This window comes from Mytilus galloprovincialis, chromosome 2, assembly GCF_965363235.1.
Source record: "Mytilus galloprovincialis chromosome 2, xbMytGall1.hap1.1, whole genome shotgun sequence".
Classification (NCBI taxonomy): domain Eukaryota; kingdom Metazoa; phylum Mollusca; class Bivalvia; order Mytilida; family Mytilidae; genus Mytilus; species Mytilus galloprovincialis.
In genome coordinates, this window is record NC_134839.1 from 11,006,392 (window position 1) to 11,030,857 (window position 24,466).

Sequence of the window (24,466 nt, forward strand, 5' to 3'; positions counted from 1 at the left end):
GCACAATATCACATGGAGCATTACACCCAATCATCAACATAATAATAAAGAATATGGATTTCATTCTTGACGTAATTGAGTAATTGAATTGACGTAAATTTGACCTATTAATGTTTTAATTATAAGAACTGTAAAATTGAATGATGATATAATTAGTGTCAAATTTTATGATTAAAGATAGTAAAAGTTTTATTTTTAGTCATTTTCTATTATTACAACAAAAACAGTAATTACGAAAATTGATGGCGTAGTGTTTTTTTATGCAAGAATAAGAATTTTGAAAATAACTCCTTAATGGGTGTTCGTAGCTTGATTGTACATTTAAAAATAATTATTTTGATGAGTAAACCTTTTTCAGGCCATTGTTAGTATTTTATATATAGCTACAACATTACGATATGTTGTAAGGTGAAAAAAAGAAAATAATTTGAAGATAATAGTGAAAATCTGTTTTATCACAAATGAGTAACATTCAGTTAAAGCACTTTCCCTTTTCATTTGAGTTCTTTTTACATTTAACTTGATGTATAATTCAGCTTTCTATTCTTTGATCAGATTGATTGCTAACATTAATGCAAAGTAATTTCATCAGCATGTTTTCTCTGTTACTAAGACAATATCTCCTTCAGAAGATAAACTGATATTTTGTTGAAACAAAGCATTAATCAGCCAATACCTTAGTTGCAATTTTAAATGATAAAAATTATAGGAATATTCTATCAATCTCAAAATTCTCTTTGAGGTTTATGTATAGGTAATAATATCTATTTTACCAATTATGAATAATTACAAATAATGCATTGTTCAATGTGTGATCTTCTTGGTCATATAGTTGGAGAGATAACTGCTTATACATTTGTACATGCATACAGCCCAAAGATGCTAGTTTTCTGCTGTCTTGGTTTGTTCACCATGGTCCTCTGGTAACCTGTTTTATTGATTGGACTGTTTAATTGATTTCTTCTAGTTTTCTGCTGTCTTGGTTTGTTCACCATGGTCCTCTGGTAACCTGCTTTATTGATTGGACTGTTTAATTGATTTCTTCCAGTTTTCTGCTGTCTTGGTTTGTTCACCATGGTCCTCTGGTAACCTGCTTTATTGATTGGACTGTTTAATTGATTTTTCCAGTTTTCTGCTGTCTTGGTTTGTTCACCATGGTCCTCTGGTAACCTGCTTTATTGATTGGACTGTTTAATTGATTTCTTCTAGTTTTCTGCTGTCTTGGTTTGTTCACCATGGTCCTCTGGTAACCTGCTTTATTGACTGGACTGTTTAATTGATTTCTTCTAGTTTTCTGCTTTCTTGGTTGGTTTGTTCACCATGGTCCTCTGGTAACCTGCTTTATTGATTGGACTGTTTAATTGATTTCTTCCAGTTTTCTGCTGTCTTGGTTTGTTCACCATGGTCCTCTGGTAACCTGCTTTATTGACTGGACTGTTTAATTGATTTCTTCTAGTTTTCTGCTTTCTTGGTTGGTTTGTTCACCATGGTCCTCTGGTAACCTGCTTTATTGATTGGACTGTTTAATTGATTTCTTCTAGTTTTCTGCTGTCTTGGTTTGTTCACCATGGTCCTCTGGTAACCTGCTTTATTGACTGGACTGTTTAATTGATTTCTTCTAGTTTTCTGCTTTCTTGGTTGGTTTGTTCACCATGGTCCTCTGGTAACCTGCTTTATTGATTGGACTGTTTAATTGATTTCTTCCAGTTTTCTGCTGTCTTGGTTTGTTCACCATGGTCCTCTGGTAACCTGCTTTATTGACTGGACTGTTTAATTGATTTCTTCTAGTTTTCTGCTTTCTTGGTTGGTTTGTTCACCATGGTCCTCTGGTAACCTGCTTTATTGATTGGACTGTTTAATTGATTTCTTCTAGTTTTCTGCTGTCTTGGTTTGTTCACCATGGTCCTCTGGTAACCTGCTTTATTGACTGGACTGTTTAATTGATTTCTTCTAGTTTTCTGCTTTCTTGGTTGGTTTGTTCACCATGGTCCTCTGGTAACCTGCTTTATTGATTGGACTGTTTAATTGATTTCTTCTAGTTTTCTGCTGTCTTGGTTTGTTCACCATGGTCCTCTGGTAACCTGCTTTATTGACTGGACTGTTTAATTGATTTCTTCTAGTTTTCTGCTTTCTTGGTTGGTTTGTTCACCATGGTCCTCTGGTAACCTGCTTTATTGATTGGACTGTTTAATTGATTTCTTCCAGTTTTCTGCTGTCTTGGTTTGTTCACCATGGTCCTCTGGTAACCTGCTTTATTGATTGGACTGTTTAATTGATTTCTTCTAGTTTTCTGCTGTCTTGGTTTGTTCACCATGGTCCTCTGGTAACCTGCTTTATTGATTGGACTGTTTAATTGATTTCTTCTAGTTTTCTGCTTTCTTGGTTGGTTTGTTCACCATGGTCCTCTGGTAACCTGCTTTATTGATTGGACTGTTTAATTGATTTCTTCCAGTTTTCTGCTGTCTTGGTTTGTTCACCATGGTCCTCTGGTAACCTGCTTTATTGACTGGACTGTTTAATTGATTTCTTCCAGTTTTCTGCTGTCTTGGTTTGTTCACCAAGGTTGTCTGGTAACCTGCTTTATTGACTGGACTGTTTAATTGATTTCTTCTAGTTTTCTGCTGTCTTGGTTTGGTTTGTTCAAGCTGGCCATCAGTGCCCTGTTTTATTGATTAAACTGTTCAATTGATTTCTTCCATTTTTTTGCTGTCTTGGTTGGTTTGTTTACATGATATCCTAGTTCTGTCATACAGCTTTCATCTAATAATGCAAGAATAACCTTTCCAATGTTCCTCTGAACATTGAAAATTATGGCTTATTGTATATTGGTATTTGAGTATTAGTTGTGGTTTCATTTTTAGAATAACAAAATTATTCTGTAATATATTATTACCTGAAAACTAATGCAAGCCAATTTGCATAGACTTTTCATCCACATTAAGTTCTCGGTTTTAATGTTTAAAATCACTTATTACTTATGAACTAAAAGCTTATGTAAATGTATTATGAAAGAAAGTTGTTTACTGTTTCATAAAATGATTATGTGTAAATGTTTTCAAATTATGAAGTATACCAGTCATAATAATTGATGGTCCCCCTTTGCCATGCAAATGCAAAAAAAAATGGTAATGAATCTGTGAATAAAATCTGAGGAAAAATATGTTTAGATTTCTAGTTACACATGATTTGTGATATAGTGTTGGAAAAGAAATATTTCATAGAATTGCATTGATTCTGTATGATATGGTATATGATTTTGTATGGAACAAAATTTATAACATTTCATTGATTGAAGCATCTCCTTACAACTCCATGATGTAGTCGCTACAGGATTGTCTCTTAACTTACAAATAGTTATTTTCAATTGGTTATTTTTTATCAGAGCATAACTGTTTTAGAGGTTATTTGTCTGTATATGGAACATGTTGATAGTCAGTAGTCTAGGACTAGGAAAAAAAACTAAGAATATTCAAATGTTGAAAAAGTTGTGGAGATTGTTGATGAGTCAAAGATTTTGAAGGTTATGTTGTGTGTCTGTCTTTAAGATGGAATAGACTATTTTGATGTGAGAGCTGTTGAGAAAGTTATCATTTATTAACCTTATGATTTCAATGATTGCTGTTGTTGTGTCATTACAATTGTTAGTTGGGTATGCCTGAAATTTTCGCTCAGACCTGTCTTAATCCCAAGGTGAGCAAAGTTTCAGGTGTATTTAATTGACAAATTTACTTCACCTGAAATTGATGGATGCTGTTCTAGATCTCAATCAACATGTTTTACAAATGTTTGTTTTCATTGTTATGAAGGATTTGTTACAATTCTTTTGTGTCCCTCAGTTTGGTATCCTTGTGTGATACAGTAATGTTTTTGTTTGGAAGGTAATGGTTGATAGTTTTCACTTTTCTGTATTGGTTTTTCTAAGATCCATTCACGGACTAAAGTTTTTCTACGATTCATTCAGAGTATTGTGTTATAAAGAAGTAATTTTGATTGAGCATGCAGTTATAATAGGAAAACATTTAAGTTAATTTGAATATAAAACAGAATTGTTCCATTGTCAAGCTCTGATTGATCCTGGAATTCCTCAAGAAACCCAGCCTTTTGATCGATTTAGAGGTTACCAATTATATTAATAAAAGCTTTTTATCTCTCTTCTCTTTGGGAAATAAAATGTATCTATAAGAATATGATATAAATCCTCAAGGCGATAATATTAATCATTCAGCAGGGTTATATGAGGAAGGAATCAATTGCTTATTAATTGTGTCTTGTTAAAGAAATGTCCCCAGATTTCTATCTCTGTTGATTAATTGTAAGGTGTGATAACCTTCCCTGCAGGACAGTCAAGGAGGGTCAGAGTAGGGTAATTTATTGTACTAAAGGAATGTTCTTATATCTCTTTGTGTATTGATTAATTGTGATATATTGTAGTCTACTGGACATTCATTTTATCTAGTCTTTGTTTGGTAGTCATTGGAAGATAAAATCATTACAAATTAAATTCACTTAGTGGACTCTACTTTTTTATTCACGGTTAAAATCATTCTGTTTGAGCCATCAAGTAGTCTATTTGAAAGGTTTACTTTTTTTTTGAATTAATACCTGTTTTTTCTATTAGTTTTCTATATAGTCCTGTAACACTGTGAATTCAGAAATTTATGTGGTGATTTTATATTGTGAAAACTGTGACTGGATAGGTGAAGAAAAATGAAATCAATGTGTTTTAAATTTTAATTACATGAATTGTCAGTAACCTATACTCAAGTCAAAATAATTAATCTCACATTATTGTCCATTGCTCTACATTTGCAATGTTAAATGCAAGCAAAAATTTCATAACTTAAAGTAGGGGAATTGTCAACTATTATAATATGTGAATTGATCTGAGTTGGTTGTACTTTTCTTTTCAGTTATAACACACCACCCACTCCAAGTCAGTATATAAAGAGAGAGGAAATACAAGGCAATCATTTACAGATATTCCTTCCATCTGGATATTTAAATTGTAAGTTATTGCAAAATTTATTGTTTCACAGTTATATGATTGCAGACCTTGTGAAAACTTCGTTACAAAATATTTACTGAACACTTTCATAAAAACTGGTTTCATTTCCATTATATACTTCATTAGATAATTTAAAAAGTCTGTGGGCCAGCACCGACATAGTGTAATGAAGGGCACATAAAAGCTATCCCATTAGTTTATCATGTTATTTGTGGACTTTTATAAACATCTTTGATATTAACTAGATGTTGTATTTGTTCAAGTCAAAGTGACTTGTTTTCTCCTCTTGAAATTTTATCAAAATCAAAGAGTGTTTTTTGCTGTTTTCCTAGGCAACATTCATGACGTAGGCTCATGAGGTCATTTTGTTTTTTACTTGACTGAGAAAAACCCATTTGACTCAAGTAGCTTGCTAGAGACAAATATGATACAGTGATCTAGAAAACTTCAGAAAATAGAGTGAATACAATTTACTGAAAATTTGATGTTTGTTTATATTAATTTATACTGAAAAACTGTAATCTAATTTTGTGTGAATATATTTATTATACAGGACAATACTAACTTGCACTGCACGATGAAAGCATGTAGAATTAGTGACAAGTAATAAGCATGTATGTGTGGCTAGAGCTGCTAGACTTCAGCCGTCAGATGCAGGGATAATACAGAGATCAAAAGCAAGATCAGAAGAAATGTGTAAACAAATTTAACAGATTTTTCTGACAAATTAACCATTGATATAATGATAGAACTCATAACTCCTTCAAATTTGAAAACCCACTATACCAAAAGTTCATCAGTTTATCAGTTGCGGCCATTCCTGAATTTGAGCTTTGGTAGATGAGCCTGACATCCAGTATGATTTGAAGTAGATAAGACTGATAGTGTTGCATACATTTTATCAGAATAAGGGGACAATCTTTCTATGTCATTTCTGACATATCCAAATCTCTTTCATTCATATGAAAATTTAATTGGTAAAATCTGTAAAATATTCAGTAAGACAAATTAATAGAAAACAAATAAAATCCTGATTTAATATAGCATATAATTAATTTGTCAGAAAAGTCTGTTGCATAGAATAAATAATTTGATGAATCCTGAGTTTGATGGATTATTTATTAATTAATTATCAAGGTGAGTAAATTACAGGTAAGTGTCGCAGATTGCAAACAGTTTTACAGCCATATCAATCTTTGTCAGCATGTCCAAGCTGCATTTAGATGAAGTTTAAAATAAATTGAGTTCATTTTTGGCATACAAAACTGAACCTGTTTAGTTACCAGCCACTTTGACCGAGTCAGTCTTCATTTCTGCCTAGCCAGCACCATCAGCAATTTGTTTTTTGATAGCATCAGCACATCTTTGTCCATGGAGAGGATTTGACTATCGACTGCATTGACTTTTTTTTAAAGATACGAAAGCAGTATTTCAAATGAGTTTGATGATAATTTTTGCTAAGAGTTTTGTCAAGTAAACATTTATTCAAGACTATAAAACTGACAAAATTATCTGACATTGGAACAGACTTCTGACCTCATAAAGGAAATTTAGTATAGTTATATGTTCCATAACAAGAAAGGCTCATTGATTATTTTATTGAAATTAAATAACTCAATTTGATTTCAAGCAATATCCAATTCTCACAAATTGTTTAACTAATTATTCTAGTGGCAAAAAGGATAAATTCCTCAAAAATTTTGCATCTAAACATTTTGAATTTTCTGTTGTTGAACATCAGACTTTGTCAAGCTTTGGATTGGATTTGTATTTGAAAAAAAAGACTAATTTTAGTTGAAACATGAAGTGTTTATTGTTTTTTGTAAGAAATCATAAATCTCACAAATTGAATTGTTGAATTAGTTTTTAACCTATGAAGGGTAGGCCAATCAATTAATGCACTTTTCATATAACTCCAAGTGATACAAGAGTGATACAAAAATAACATACAGACCACAATCTTAAGAGAATAAAATTTATAAGATAGATACCGATATATATCATTCAAGAGGGAATTATAAAGACTACAAATACATTTTAATAAAAAAATAAACACAATGTGATTTTTTCATTTGTCATTTCTTCCTTGGGAATTAGTTTGGATTAGGCAACAATTGTCAATAAATATGAGAGGACATTTATAAAATGAATAATACAATGATTATGTATAGCCTCCTTGTTTTCTGTAACTATAAAGATAATTATACTCATACTAAAGATGTATTAGATTGCTGGTCATTGGAGGTTATCTAGACCCATTTCTTTTTAGACATTTAATTATAGTTGATATGATAGGTCATTGACCCAGGTCAGAAAATATCGGTGGGAAAACTGTTTAGTCTGTTTGATAGCTCAATGTAAACCTTTTCTGACATAAGATTACTTTCTTACATAGGTTATAGTGCCCAATCTTTTTTTCTCCAAATAGTTGTTTGGATTTTATGTGAAACAAAAATTGTATTTTAACGAAATTGCAGAGGGAATGACTTTGTTATCAATTCTCACACTCGACTGATTTCTATGAACCCTTTTATACACATTTAAAAAAGAATGACTAATTTACAATTTCTTAATGGGATGTTGACAGTACAGCCTTTTTATCATTTTATACATACCAAGCAAAAAGTAAAAAATAGTTGTCTTCAGATGTGTTAATATTGGGAGTGACTTCCATGCTTCATTAACATGGTCAATGCAAGGATTGAAATGGCATTGTTTGGTAATGTCCACGTAAACTGTGTGCAATCTGTTTGATTGTTGAATTTTATTTTTGTTTTTTCATTGTTGAATATATTAGAAATAAAATATAACAGAATGGTTTATTTGTTTGTTGTTTGTACTAACCTGTTTGAAACATGCATGGTTTTGTGAATAGAATGCAAGCCGTGTCATCAGAACTCATTTCAAGTTGACACTGATTTTTACCCGAGAAGATGAGTAGACAAAACTGCAATACAAAAAAATTAATAAAACTGGAATTAAACCAAGTTGAATCAATGCATACAGTATGTTATTAGATGTAAACATAGCATTGTGACGGAACTGTCAAGATAGAATGTATTTTCCAATATTTGTACAATCCTTACATAGATATTTGTTCTGTCTGAAAACATGATGACAAGAAATATGGGGTAAAAGTCAATGAGATGGCAATCCTACAATGTGTAATAGGGTGAAATGAACAAATAACTAGGGCTAACCATATGACGAAAAGAAGGTCATTGAGACAGCAATCTTATAAAGAAGATTAAATGAACATGTGAAGCTGACTATTAACAATGTGCATAGGTAGCTCTAAATTATGTTGTTTCTATGGTTTTCATTCACTGTAATCTAATAGAAAAAAGAAGATGTAGTATTAGTGCCAATGAGACAACTCTCCATCCAAGTGACAAGTTTTATATAAATGTCTGTTTGTTGTTATGGTTATACCACATTTACGTTATATATTGGAGTTCATAGGTTAAAATTCTGTCAAATAGGTCAAAAGGCAATTTTAGCTGACTGTTGTGCTTAGTGCCCACAAAGCATTAAAAACACATTCTCAGGTCAAAAAATTTTGGGCTTGAATTAGGAATGTGATGTTTGGGTTTAATGCAATATATCTTCATGTATTGTACTTATAAAAAAGAGGCGAAAGATACCACGGAGACAATCAAAACTCATAAGTTGGAGAGGCACTTATAAAAACCAAGGCAGAGAGAAAACATAATTAAACAAATACAGTGAACAGAGCACTACTGTGGCCCAGTCAACAGAACATACTGTGGTCCAGTCAACAGAACACTACTGTGGCCCAGTCAACAGGACACTACTGTGGCCCAGTCAACAGAACACTACTGTGGCACAGTCAACAGAACACTATTGTGGCCCAGTCAACAGAACACTACTGTGGATTAAGAAAAACTTTCGTTTTCATGGATATTTGATTTCGTGGTTTTGCCAAGGTCTACATACATTCTTGTAGAAAAATTTGCAATTGTTTGTACATTAGAATGAGTGGTTCCTGGGTAATCATGAAATCAGCGACTATTGGTATCTAACGAATAACGATGAATCCACGCTATACTGAAACCTAAGATTGAGTAACATCAGCTCTAACCTCCGTCTTTCTAAAGGCTTCATACAACTTAAAATTTAACCACTTATCCTAAAGTTTTCAATATTACAGGAATACAAGATTAGTTTAATACTTACAATGCAAATAAGTACCTGTATTACAATACAAGATACATACAAAAATCAACATATGACATTAAATAAAAACATTAGACATCAAAACTGTTCTATATGATGAATTGGTCAACAATAGAGGGGAGGAAGATACTAAACTTCTAATGACCAAAACAACTATACACAAAACACAACCTAGAAAAACTAAAGATTTAGCAACAAAGAGTTAAATAAGAATCGCGTATCCTATTTGAGATATGATATCTAAATTGGCAGTTGTGAGCTACTGCCTTTATTATTTTGGGCCATAGAGGGCAACATAAGGCAAAAAAAAAAACCAAAAAATGATAAAAACATGTCGATATTGGCACAGTTTAACAACTGGCAAGTGTGTCCAACTATAAATCGAACCAAGAAGAGACCAATTGTGCATTAATTTTAAAACAGACTACAAAAAAACATGCAACAGGTGCATGAACTTGTCACAGGGTTAAACAATATTTGGAGTAATCCAATATTATTATCATGAAGTACAAAATGTCATATAGAGGATCATGAAAACAAGTTTCACTAGATCAATAAAGTGCTTACAGTATGATTTATCATCTTTATAAAGTTTTGTTCTAGTGGTTAAAATCCCTTTGAACTTTCACAAGAGTTTTATGAATCCAAAATATGCAGGCTGGTAATTTATTCCCAAAAGAGTCAAATGAGGATAAGGCTAGAGTATTAACTACTGCAGTGATCTGTTTACTGGTTATTTTTTACCCAATTGCCTCTTAGATACTTCAAAATACTGATACAGTTAGTATTTGTATGGTATATATTATCAGAAATGATGAGTAACAAATAAATCTTTAGGAAATAAAATAACCTAAGGAAAAAAAGGACATATTTTAATGTACAAGTTTTGGTGTAAAATGCTTTTGTTAGGAAATTAAGACGAGAATATTTTGATGGAATTTGCTATGCATGCAGACCTGAGTAACAAAAGGTATATGTCAACAGTTTATATAGGCTTTCAATCTTTGATATAGTGTTTAAGAGAGCAAAATTATAAAAAAGATTGAAAAAGGAATATAATACTTTGTGTTGTTTAGCATTGGGTTTATTTATACCTCCAAACTTCTCAAATATAAGTGAAGTTAACATGTATAGAAACACTGTGTAAAGAAAAAAAAACATTTCATCATAATTATAAAAAGAGGGCAGATAGTAAGGGGGAAAAAACAAGTTGAAAATATACAAATAAAACAAGGACAGGAATATAGGGTTATTGCATGAATATTGGGGAATACTGTCCCGAGTAGAATTTTATATTGCACGAGCTTGCGATTACAATATATGTTCTAAGAGGGACAATATTCCCCAATATTCCCCAATATTCATGCAATAACCGTTTTATTGTATAGCAATATAATATTTGAAAGTAAAAAAATGTTTAAACTAAGAGTTTGTCGTTAATGACGTCATGAATTTTAAAGATTTATTGCACTAGTGCAATATTAGAATTTATTGCACGTTAACTTTTGGTTACGTTCTGTGGAAAATATTATATTGCTATACAATAATATAATTTATTGCACGCTAACTTTTGGTTACTTTCTGTGAGAAATATTATATTGCTATGCAATAAAAGTCCATATGAAACTAAGGATTGAACAACTCAAATCCCATCAAAAAGGTAGGGGTGACTAATGGAGGCTCCAGAAGGGGGATACATGTGTAAAGATTATTGTCTATAAAACAGGACTCCACCAACATAATATAACAAAGAAAAGACATTATTCTTAGGATGTTTACATAGACATAGACATGATATTTAGCATTTAAATGTACCTTAAAATTGTGAGATGCATATAATGAGGTTCTACTGAGCCCTTCCCCAGTTTTGTGCCCAGTACAAAAAAGTTTATATTTTTATGACATTATTTGACCTAATATTGTTTTTATACTGCAACTTAAATTAAATAAAATGATAGCTTTTTTGATAGTAACACAAATGTCAAACTTATTTTCATCCCTTAATAAACCCCTGTTTGTGGAGAAAGTGTTCCATGATGAAATTGACATTATACAAAATATAGCTATGTTACTATATTTAGGAAATAAACACAAGTAGTTGCAGTATAAAATGAACTAGAATGTTTGATGAAGAAAATGGTTTATCGTAAAACAAAAAAAAACAAAGGAGAAACATTTCAATACTTCAATAGGTTTAAGTCATTTATTCTTGTCAGATATAAACTTGGTCTTGTCATAAGTATACATAGCTGAACCTAGTATAAAAAGGTTTCTCTAATTATTCAAAGATATATAAAAGAAGCCATTAGGCAGTTCAAGTTAGCTAGATGTCAAAATGAAATATTGTTTTTAGTCATGCAACACGATATTTGAGTCAATGATCTTTCTCTGGAAGTACATGTATCTGGAGCCATAGGAAACACAAGATCAGAGATTGTGGAATTGATGCCGACAGAAAGTTGACGTGATATTGTGACAGTACATTCTTGATGGAAGTTGATCGAAATGAACATCCTGATTGCCGAGGATAAAAGTCATTATTGGTTGTCTAGAAAAGTTTAATCAAGCTAAAAAGCTTTTGAAATCTAATTACTCTTTCTCGTTGTTTTACGGCTGATAACCAGTTGAAATGATTATCCTGGTAACTTTGGTCGCAGAAGTCATTCAAAACAAGTTTCAATTTCACAATTGAATGTTATTTTCTTAATGATTATGAATTTAAGTGATTAGACAATGTTTACTATTATGCTCATTTGGCTTTTATTTTTTGTTTCTGTTATATAGAAGATTTAAAATTGGTTTGTATAAAATGCTTTTTTCATGGTTATTTTACCAGGATTTTTATATTGTCTTAAAGCTATTTTCAAAGATTAATTACAGAATGCTCACTAAAATATAATTATGAAAAGAAAATTAAACATTGAAATAAATCTTCCTTGCAGAAAGTTTGAGGATTTAAAATTCTGCATTATTTTGCCTGCAACCATATAAAGCTAGATTATTAAAACAAAAATCTTGCTTAAGTTTTAAAATATTTTGAGGAGAAAAATTTGTAAAATAAAGCTGATGACTTATGAATCAACACATGCATTCATTATATTATCAGCAGAGTTTGACTACCTTACATATGGGCTAAAAAGGCCTTTATAACCATAGCTTAGATATAGTAAGATGTGGTATGAGTGCCAATGAGACAACTAGTGCATGGGTTACTAGTAACTTACTACATTTAATAAATAAAGTAGTCCATGTTCATAACTTGATGGCACATTTCTAGGACTCTGTTGTAGTAGGCTAAGTTTAACGTGATGAAATATTGAATACTACTTCTATTTAAAAAGATAGCTTTTATGCAGTTAATATATATTTTTGTTAAAAAAAAATATAGAGTCTGGTGGAGAGTTGTCTCATTGGCAATCATACCACATCTTCTTTCTTTTATATTGTACCCAAGAATGTAACAAATTTGATATGACTCATTATATTTATGCTTTATGATATTAACCATATCCTTTGAAAAGAAACATTATAACTTGGCATTCAAATTTAAGAATAAATGAAACAGTTTTCTTAGACAAAAATTCCTGTAAATTGGTAAATTCTATATATCTTGCAACAAAATCTTTCAAATATTCATGTAAATGTCCAATTATGTGCAAATTAGATTTCTTTATGGGAATATTGCATTAGACATCAGTTGGTTCAATCCAGTATTGGTTACTCAAAAATTACATAACATGAACGAAATCCTAGATCGAATAATACAATAATGTAAGATTTAATATATAACAAGCATATCAACACAATTCCTCAGAATTTTTTTCGTGACTTTAAATAATTGCCTGAAAAAATTACTACATGAAAGGCTTTAACAGTAAAGTCCTAATAAATGGAGGTGTCTGAGAAAAAGTATAAAGTTTTGGATGCTGATACATGTAGTTTGTTTGAGAATCACCCAAATACATGTATCCCCAAAATGAATGAACATTTATTTGGACCATAAATAATTTTTTCAGTCTAATGTTAGAAAGATATGTAGTGAAATTGAACTAAATTCACAGATTCTGATTGAATTTGTAGAAGTGGATGCATGTGTGACTCTGCAGGGAAAAAAGTGTCAGCTTACGGCTATACTTGAAAGAATTGTTGAGGTTTACCTTATTTTTTAAAGGCTTGTAGCATATACGATCAAGCATAACAATATAAATATTCTATGTTGTGACGTAACACTATTGTTTTCAGATAAGGGTAAAGGTTGGTACCTATTAATACGTTTAAACCCTTTTGCATTTGTTTGCACCTGTTGTAAGTCAGGAATCTGATGTTCAGTAGTTGTCTTTTGTTGATGTGTTTCATAAGTGTTTCTCATTTACCTGTTTGAATGGTTTTACACTTGTTGTTTTTGGGGCATTAGCTTGTTGTTCATGTGAGCCAAGGCTCGGTGTTGAAGACTGTACTTTGACCTATCATGGTTTACTTTTACAAATTGTGACTTGGATGGATGGTTGTCTCATTGGCACTTTATGACTTATACCACATCTTCCTATTACAAATTGTGACTTGGATGGATGGTTGTCTCATTGGCACTTATACCACATCTTCCTATATCTATTCTCATTGGTGTTCAAAAGTAAAGTGGTTAAAGTTAAATTAGCAACCTGTGATTGATTCAGGTGGGGTATTGAGGCTATTGATTGCTAGAAAAAAAATTACAAAAAAATTTGGAGGCATTATGTAAATCATTTATCAGTTTTTGGTTTGTAAGAAAACAAGGTAATTTTTACCAACTACAAGATAAACCCCTGTCAACAATTTTACCAACTATTTATATGCCGATCATTAACCTTAACTCATATTGAAAAGTTTTGTTATTAACTGTTTGTTCAAATGAAGTTGATTGACCTAATTTACCCTCAGGCTTTAGCACTTATCAATGAAAATATTAGATTGGTTCTTAACCAACTTTTCCATTGTCTTGAGAAAGAGGTTGAAGATATTGACATTGTTTACTCTCTAATAGAATTGATACATTGAACAGCATTTTAACATGGAGATAGCTATTAAAGTTGCAACCTTCTAAAAAATCAACAGGAACCCAATAAACTTAATATTCAAACTGTGACCGAAATTTGGTCTTTGCAAAAGCTATTACCATATTTTTGTGATCTATTTTGAAAAATGAAATGTCTTATTTACCACACTAAGATTACCATGAAGTATCACAAAGGATGATTTAGAGAAGGTTAGATCTAACATTGTAACCATATCAATAATCTTGTCCTTTTATTTTTTACATTTTCATCAACCAGTCACTGAAAACATTAGATAGTTGCATCAGATGAATGTCACCTAAGAGGGATGACATTTGATATTCAGGGAAGGGGGTGTCCCTGCAATTTGTGATGCAGATGATAATTGTATAGTTAAAAAGAAGATCTGGTATGATTGCCACTGAGATAACTCTCCACAAGAGACGAAATGACACAGAAATTAACAACCATAGGTCACCGTACAGCCTTAAACAAAGAGCAGAGCCCATACTGCATAGTCAGCTATAAAAGGCCCCGAAATGACTGTAAAATAATTCAAAAGAGAAGACTTGTGGGCCCAATTTATGTACAAAATTGAATGAAAAACAAATATGTAACGCATAAACAAACAACAACCACTGAATTACAGGTATCCTACTTCAAAGCAAGTCATTGCAGAGAAACATTTCTTCATTTTACCTTCAAATATTATTGAAGAAAAATTGAAAAGTACTATGTAAGCATTTTTTTTATTTATATCAATTTTTAAATAAATTACCAGTAATTACTTATTTTCATGCCACCATCTCATTCTACAGAGGAAATTTCATTAGTAGTAATTAATTTTGCTGTATAAAACCATGTCTTGGAAAGTTTCTGTACATGTAGCATGATAAATGAAAGTGACATTACATTAATCTGATGATAGAACCTTTCTCTCCACTCTTTATAGAAGACTCCATCAACCTTGAGTAGTTTTGGATATAAATTATCTAATGTGAAGTAAAGTAAGGTCAAAATACAGGTTTATAAATTCTTTATTTCAACATCAATACGTTTCATAGGTATCAGTACAATGAATATTATAGTAGGCATCTAATAGAACTATTTAGTAATTTTGGAATTGCTTTAAAAAATAATTTCTGAATTTAAATTGACTGCAAAAAGTGATGTTATCAGGAAGCAGTTATGGAACTGTTGTGGGATTGACAATGATCTGCTGAGGACAATCTACTTATATTTTAATGGCATGAAGTAGAGACAATAGGCAATAATCTGTTTATGCTAACGATGCATGTGTCCACAAAAGCTGAGCTTTTTTTCCTGCACGTTCAGTGGGATATAGAAATACTGAAGTCCCAAAAGTATGTCCTTCCAGTCTTGTAAGCACTCACACATTCACAATTCTTGCCAGTTTTTTTATCCTATTTATAACTGCAAAGTTTGGATGAATTTGAAAATAAGTACCTATCCACTAATTTTTAAAGAGTTATGTCCCTTAGAAATACTAGTTATATGGAATATTGCATTGTTAGTGCTCTCACATGTACAATTCCTATCAAATTTTCATCAGCAATATTTCATTTAAGTTAGAAAATTTGTATTTATACATTATTTTTGAAGGAGTTATGCCCTTGGAAATATCAAATATGTAGAAAATTGCATTGCTCTCTCAAGCCTACATTTGTTTTAAAGAAGGAAAAACAAAACTTCTGTTATTTATTGCACTTTAAGACATGAATTATATGCAATGCGGGGACATTGAAACTTTAATTTTCTTTTTTTTTTTTTTATGAAGTCACCAGTGTAATAAACCATTTATAGACTGTCCGACAAACAGCTGTTCAATTAAATCTACCTAAGAGCGTAAGGTTCTGGTAAATATGGTCTTGAGGTGAACAAAATGTCTGTTTTGTCAAACTCTACCTTCTGGCAATGGCTTCGGGTAAGAATAGTCTTAATGTGACCATTCCTACCCAAAGCACCAGGTGCCCTTGCACAGACTGAGCACAACTTTGCCATTTAGCAAATGACAAAATGGAGTTTTGAACCTCTACCCAAATATTGATAGCCAAATTAACCTTTGTAGGTAGATGCTGTTGGAATTCTTGGATCACTACATTTTCTGTTCCACATTACTGAAGAGTGAAATATCTCTCTAGTAAAAGGAATAGAAACTTCAGTAAAATCTCTATAGTAAAAGAAATAGAAACAGTTTAATGCCTCTGTTTAATAAAGTATATTGTTGGTTTTGCTATAAAATGTTATACAATGCATTTATGACAGATCTTGTATGGATGTAGTCAGGAGATGTCCATGCAGTAGAACTAATTTAATTAGTCAGTAACAGCTAGATTCATTTCTTACAAATTATTGCCTCCTTCAGGCATTAACACCAATTATAGATTGTACTGTATTATTAATGTGTTGGATTCTATTGAAAATTTATAAGGGACAATGCTCTTTTGAAGAATGGCCTAAGCATAAAATATAATAATTGTCATATTACTTGAGTTGTAAAGCGGCAATAATAACAGGCAGAAATTTCCTGTCAATTATAAAGATTTTTTTATATAAAAACCTGACATTTTTATTGGTAGTAAATTCTTATTGTGTAAAAAAAGAATAATGATATTTTTTTAAGAACGATAGTTGATTTGATAATGATAGCAAATTAAAGACCCTAAAACCTGTATAGGAGAAGTATAAAATCAGGATGGCGCTAATTCTATATTTCAATTATCATGACAAAGGCTGAAAAAAAGACTAGAGCCACATACTAATTTGAACATTGAATAGTTATCCCCCCTCCGTCACATTGAGAGGTGGCATAGAAATATCTAATATTCATCTGGTATTGTATTGCACTCTTTAACACCTACAATTATTTTCAGATTTCTGTTAAAGGACTGATTTATCATTAAAATTGAGAATGGAAATGGAGAATGTGTCAAAGAGACAACAACCCGACCATAGAGCAGACAACAGCAGAAGGTCACCAACAGGTCTTCAATGCAACGAGAAATTCTCGCACCCAGAGGCGTCCTTCAACTGGCACTCAAACAAATATATACTAGTGCAGTGATAATGAACACCATACTAAACTCCCAATTGTACACAAGAAACTAAAAGTTAAAATAATACAAGACTAACAAAGGCCAGAGGCTCCTGACTTGGGACAGGCGCAAAAATGTGGCGGGGTTAAACATGTTTGTGAGATCTCAACCCTCCCCCTATACCTCTAGCCAATGCAGAAAAGTAAACGCATAACAGTACGTACATTATTTAGATCTGATGGAAGATTTTTGACATTTTTTTAACACTTTTGTGTCTACTTCATATGATTTGAATAGTTTGTGTAAAAGATTTGAACCTATTTTGACATTAAAGAGGCTCAAATTTAAGATTAAATATGAAAAATCTATTTAATATACCATTAAACATTACTTTTCAGATGTTTTTTGCTTAATATGAAAGTGTCTGCATTCCTATTTAGTCTCAACCTTTATATACATTGTTTATGTTATTTATAATCATCAAATATGACATATACTTAATTATTAAGACTGAACACAAGTGTGGCCAGTTCCCTATGTAAAATTATTTTCTGTTTCAGATTCTGGTGAATATTTCATTGGTTTAGTTGATGCTGGTCTGAACACTGGTCGTCCTAGGGAAGGGGAGGTAACTCTAAGAAATTATACCCTTAAATTATGGTGGAATAAGTGTTTGTTTTGGAATGATACAACAAGACACTGGTCAGACAATGGTTGCTGGGCAACAGGGAAGTCATCCTATTACAAAACTCATTGCAGGTAAAATAGTGTTGAATTTTAAAAACAAGATTGTTCATAAAATCAACATATCTCTTAAAAAAAAAAGACTGCTGAATGTGTCTTTTTATTAGGTGATATTTTATTTTATTTTTATTTAATTGAACTTCACTTACACAGATTACAATTTATTCATTTCATGTCATTCATATTGTCCATAGTTGCAATTTTTATGCACCACCTACGATAGTAGAGGGGCATTATGTTTTCTGGTCTGTGCGTCCATTCGTCCTTTGGTCCGTCTGTCCCGCTTCAGGTTAAAGTTTTTGGTCAAGATATTTTTGATAAAGTTGAAGTCCAAATCAACTTGAAATTTAGTATACAATTATTTGTTCCCTATGATATGATCTTTCTAATTTAAATGCCAAATTAGATTTTTGACCCCAATTTCACAGATTACTGAACATAGAAAATGACAATGCAAGTGGGGCATCAGTGTACTATTGACACATTCTTTTTAATCATCCTTATTGTTTAATTTTGGAGCTAACTGTGCAAAATATTGTCTTGAGGATACTGTGCCCACTGCCCACACAAAGTAGCACATCAATCAAATAATTATAACTTATGATCTTACAAAGTGTTGTTGTTTTGTTCCTTTATTAGAATAGACTCTGCATACCATAGGCATTCAATTCCAGATTAGTGACTTCCTATGAATATCAAGTTGTGGTTCACAAATTAAATGTATAACTACAGTCATGTTATTGTGCCTTTGACATATTCCCCATATCAATTCTGAATTTTATAATGATGTAGAATGTCTAATGTTACAATAACTAATACACAAATTTTGAGATTAATGGTGAAAATATGATGATGTCTAATGAGAATAGTTATCAAAGGTACCAGGATTATAATTTAGTACGCCAGACGCGCGTTTCGTCTACATAAGACTCATCAGTGACGCTCAAATCAAAATATTTATAAAGCCAAACAAGTAAAAAGTTGAAGAGCATTGAGGATCAAAATTCCAAAAAGAACAGTTTAGATAATTGTGAATATATTAATTTCAGATGTAACCATTTGACCGCATTCGGTGGCCATTTTGAACTGGTTGCAAATGACTTTTCTCACATATCAATTGAAGACTTCTTCGAGTAAGTAATACTGTTCTGTATAATTTTTTTTCTGAATGGTAAATAGTTTAAGATTATTTCACGAATTCTTTGCACAATTAAATCTTTCTAAGCAGTGTCAACAATAAAGACAACAACACTCAAGTTTTTACCGCAAAGTATCTGTTTATTTGGTCTACATGTTTCGCCTAGTAGATAGGCATCATCAGGACAATTATACAAAGAAATATGACAGTGAAGACTTCACGTAGACCAAATAAACAGATACTTTGCGGTAAAAACTTGAGTGTTGTTGTCTTTATTGTCGACATATTCATTTTTTTCAAGATGACTGTGAATACCTAACGGTATCCACTCGTTTTTACCCTACCGCACAATCACCACTTCAGGTGTTGGTTCACTTATTTTCTTATTCTTTCTAAGCAGTATAAGAATTTTTGATGAAATTTTTTTGATTTATTCAACTATTATGTGTGATTTCCTATCAGTAACAGTTTTCTTAGCATCAATTCATTGGAGAAGCCAATTATTCCACCTTACCTATTAAATCATGGTATTTATGCACTGTCAATACTGTGGATTCATTATTATTCATTGAATACCAATGTTCGTGTTGATTTCGTGGGTACAGGTAAACCACAAAATCAAATGTTCAACAAATGGCAAATTTTCTGTAGGCTTGTATGCAGACTTCTGCAAAACCATGAAATTAAATATCCATGAATATACAAGTTTTCCTTTATCCACGAAAATTGGTACCCACGAAAATAAATGAATCCACTGTATTTGAAATTTAAGATTCATCTTTCAATTACTGTAAATTCAGAAATTATTGCATGTTTTTTATTATTGCGAAAAATGCAACTGAGATGTAAACGCAATAATTTAAACTCGCATTTTGAAATATTTTTATATGAATTAAACAAGATTTTTCTCAAAATCGTAAAAATTAGAAACGCATTTATGTCTAAACTGACAAAATCGCAATAATAAATGCACGCAATAATTTCTGAATTTACAGTAATTCATAAACGATAAATGTTTTTAATAAAGCATTTACAGATCTGATTCAGCTTGTCACTTTATGTTTTAATCTCTACTTTTCAGTCTTAATGAAAACCCAGTGGCTGTATGTTTGACAGGAGTTCTTCTTCTGTTGTATGTACTACTAATGGTTCTGTGCCACAGATTGGATAAACATGATGCCAAGAAAGGGGGGATAACCTACTTGATAGACAATAATTTGGCTGATAAACAAAAGTATGAGGTTACTATAGAAACAGGCTTTAGGAAAGGAGCAGGCACAACAGCTAAGGTAAATTAGGAACAATATGTAAAATGTTGATATGATTTTGTCAACCTAGAATTAAAGCTTGACTAACATGATTATTTCATGACATTTGAATACATATATGAAAAAGAAGATGTGGTATGATTGTCAATGAGACAACTCTACACCAGAGACAAAATGACATAGCTGTTAGCAAATATAGGTCACTATACTGCCTACATCAAAGATTACAACCATCCCTGAATAGCAAGCTATAACTGCCTCTGAATTGACGAATTGTAAACGGGGAAACTAGTGACCTGATTTATGTACACAACAAAAAAAACAAAAATGACAACACCAAATTAACAGTTTCCACTGAATAACATGCCCTGGAAAAGATTGTTTTACAACATGGGCTTTATAGTATGTGGTTTTAATTTGGCAGTCAATTGTATTTCTATGTGGACTTTGCTGTGTAGCATTATCTTGATGTAAGCTCTAAATTTTCCCATGGTGCTTGGTAGAAAATAATTAGTTTTATATATGTTCTCAAGATGATTTACAAATTCAGGAAGTAATATAGCAAACTAACTCAATTGGTTTCAGATAAGTGTAATTTTACATGGAGAGGAAGGAATGTCAGAGACAAGGGAGTTAATCAGTGATGATGACAGACCATTGTTTGAACGCAATTCTAGGGACCAGTTTATACTAACGTAAGTATGTGTTAAATGAGCAATACATTAAATGTATTCAGTAGGAAAATATTTTGTGATTATATATGTTTTAATCTGACATTTTTTATGAAAAGATAGGCATTAGACATTTTTTCTATAATGATTAAATTAAGAATGAGGAATACATGTATGTCAAAGAGACAACAACTCGACCAAAGAACAGATATCATCCAAAGGCCACCAATGGGTCTTCAATGCAGCGAGAAAATCCTGCACCTAGAGGTGGGCCTCATTTGGCCCCTAAATAAAATTATCCAACTGTGGGTAAAGCATCACGTTTTGATTGGTTTAGAGCCATCACATGGTGACCCTATATTTATCTGTAGGGGGTAGTAAAATTCATAGGGGTTCATGATGTTACTTTATCTATTAATGTTGTTGTGTTTCATTGTTTATTTTATTAAAATGCAGCAGAAAAAGACCAGCTTACGACAAATTCCTCATATGGTTAACTACTGTCCTAGTAATATATAAACTGATAATGTGTACTAGTTCAGTAAAAATGGACGTCATACTAACTCCAAAACATATGATAAAACTGATTCAGTGATTTTAGTTCTCGCTTATTGTTTCATTTCCATTATATAATTCCCCTGTTTTAAGTATTTTTTTGGTAAAGTTATTAACTTTATTTTGCCTTTCATAGTTTACCAGATAGTATTGGAAAGATATGGAAAGTACAGTTATGGCATAATAATCATGGAGCTTCACCTAGTTGGTATCTAAGTAGAGTTATAGTTAAAGATTTAAACTGTGGTAAGATATAGTTATCATTACAGATTCTCTTTTATTATGTCTTGTATATAAGTATAATGATGGTAATGCGAAGATCTAAAGAATATTTAGAAAATATATATATCCTAAAAAGCAATTTAGAAATTGACATTAAAATATTACATTTCAAAGTTTGAATTCATTTCCAATGGCAATACATGACGTAGAAAACACTGACCTAGTAATACAGATGAAACATTATATGTGTTATGTGAGATATCATATTCCTGTAATTGTTTATGTCCTTTCAAAGAAAACTTGTGATTTGAACTGGATATTATGGATTCAGTCTATGGAAGAAGCGATTCGATAAAAACTTGTCTTATATTAACGAGCGATATTGTCTTATATCAACGAGTTGCATTGTGGAAAATTTCAGACGAATGTTAGCATTTGTACGAAATAAGGCAGATTTCTCGGTATAAAGAAATGACTCTTTTCTTAAAACAGGATGACATTTAACACGACATACGTCTGGTGTATAATTTCCATGAATTATTTTATGTAATAACAAGCAAGGTGTATTTAAACGAGAAAATTGAATTGTTGAATAAATGAAACATAAATGCACGATTATTCATTTGCAGATGTACACATTCTATAGATATCATGTAGCAAATCCAGTGGAATGCAGTTGAGATGAATTCAATTGTTTGCTAAGCCAAAATCACCTATAAGTCAAAGATACTGCTATATTTTATTATATCAATGCGATATTTGTCTTATATCATAGCGATGATTGTTTAATATAAAAAATTTATGAATGCAATACTTTTCTAATATAACTGCTATAGTTTTCTAATATAAAATGAATACGATGACACGTCACAATGCATGTCAAGAAAACTGCAAATATAATTCACAAACTTAGATCATGACTGGTTTCATGTTTTAGGATCAATATCACTAAAATTTTGTAACTGTAACAAAATTAACGCTTACATGAACTTATCATTTCGAAAATGTTGCTTAACCCTATTGATAGTTGCAAGTGTTAACAACCTGTTCAGTCTATTGTTTTCAATCACATGGTTTAACCTACTAATTCTATTTGAAGTGATGATGCAATGGCTGAATTTAAATGCAGTTGCAAATAGTCTACCGACCTATTAGATTCTAATATACTGGTCACACTGCTATAGCATATCCACCTTGGTAATATCGAAATACACCATGTATACAAACAAATATCATTACTCAAAAGAAACATTCATTCAAGCAATCCAATCCAATACAGCTCCAAATTACAATGAATATTCAAATGGTAAAATAAATATTCCAAACAAATTAAAATGTACAAATAACAGGCTATTATTTAAACTTGGAATTATTTTTAATTATGGAATTTACATAATTTCTTGTGCTTGAAATTTTTAATAAATTCCATGTTTTTTTTGTACTTTAATGCTCTGTGCTGCGCACAACGCTTTCTATTACAAAGAAGATAGTACACTTTCAATAGAATGTACTGTGCTGCGCACAACACTCTCTATACAAAATACATTGTATGGGAAGTGTTATGAACTGCTCAAAACATTATAATACCAAATAAACATGGAATTTATTTAAAATTTCAAGCACAAGAAATTAAGCAAATACCATAATTAAAAATAATTCCAAGTTCAAATAATAGCCTGTTAAATGCTGATGTCCCAAACTTTGAAGATACCAACTGAGTAGCCTCAGACTATAAATTAGACAACTTCAGATACAACGAAAATAAAAAATCTTGTCAAACAGAAAATGCATTTATTATTAACATAGAAAAAAAATATTGAGAAGGAAAACAGTTCTTTTTGGATATCAAAGACTTTTCCCGTTGGTAAATCGATATCTCTATGAACATAATCAGCTCGCCACGTGGACGCTCTTTTACATCGCGATGTCCGTGAGGGCATTGCGATGTATTGTTACCACAGAGATTTGACTTTCGTTTATGACAAGTAACCGATCGTATAAATACGCGAACATTTCTTAGTGCAAAATAACAATCCGTATCGCTTGTTATAAATTCATTTCTTCAATGAGTACTAAAAAAAATGTTTAGAACAAAAATAAATAAGATGTTAATGTCTTTTGACGTTAGAAATGTGTATATATCTTTTCTATATTTATAAATTTAGATTGTTCAGTTGGAGGACTGGAAAGCATTTATTTATAAGGGGAAATTTTAAAGATTTATAGATATAAGAAGATGGTGCCGCGCATAAGTTCCAATGAGACAACTTTCCATCAAAGTAATAATTTGTTTAAAGTAAACCATTATAGATCAAAGTATGGCCTTAAACACGGAACCTTGGCTCACAGCAAACACCACGGTATATAGGAACAAAAACATTACTAGTGTTAAACAATTCAAACAGGAAAACCAACAGTCTAATTTGTATAAAAAAGGAGATTCAAAAGTACAGGTCAGATTTGTCGAATCAATCTGAACAGGACAGTATGATTCATTTTTGTCACAAGTTAGTTTCATTGTTATCAATAAAGAAAGTCTTCCATGCGTGTGTTGCGAGCATATCGGATATATATTATTTC

The 24,466-nt window shown here is 31.4% G+C and overlaps 1 protein-coding gene across 3 annotated transcripts in view; it reads left to right on the forward strand.

The window, feature by feature from the left end:
- LOC143062863 (polycystin-1-like protein 1) overlaps nt 1-24,466 on the forward strand; it is a 242,837-nt gene that overhangs the window by 190,025 nt on the left and 28,346 nt on the right. For all 3 annotated transcript variants that reach the window (XM_076234680.1, XM_076234681.1, XM_076234682.1), the window contains 6 exons: nt 4,911-5,005; nt 17,849-18,047; nt 19,082-19,165; nt 20,252-20,459; nt 21,024-21,133; nt 21,801-21,910. In XM_076234680.1, coding sequence (XP_076090795.1) covers nt 4,911-5,005; nt 17,849-18,047; nt 19,082-19,165; nt 20,252-20,459; nt 21,024-21,133; nt 21,801-21,910 — 806 coding nt within the window. The remainder of the gene's footprint in view (nt 1-4,910; nt 5,006-17,848; nt 18,048-19,081; nt 19,166-20,251; nt 20,460-21,023; nt 21,134-21,800; nt 21,911-24,466) is intronic.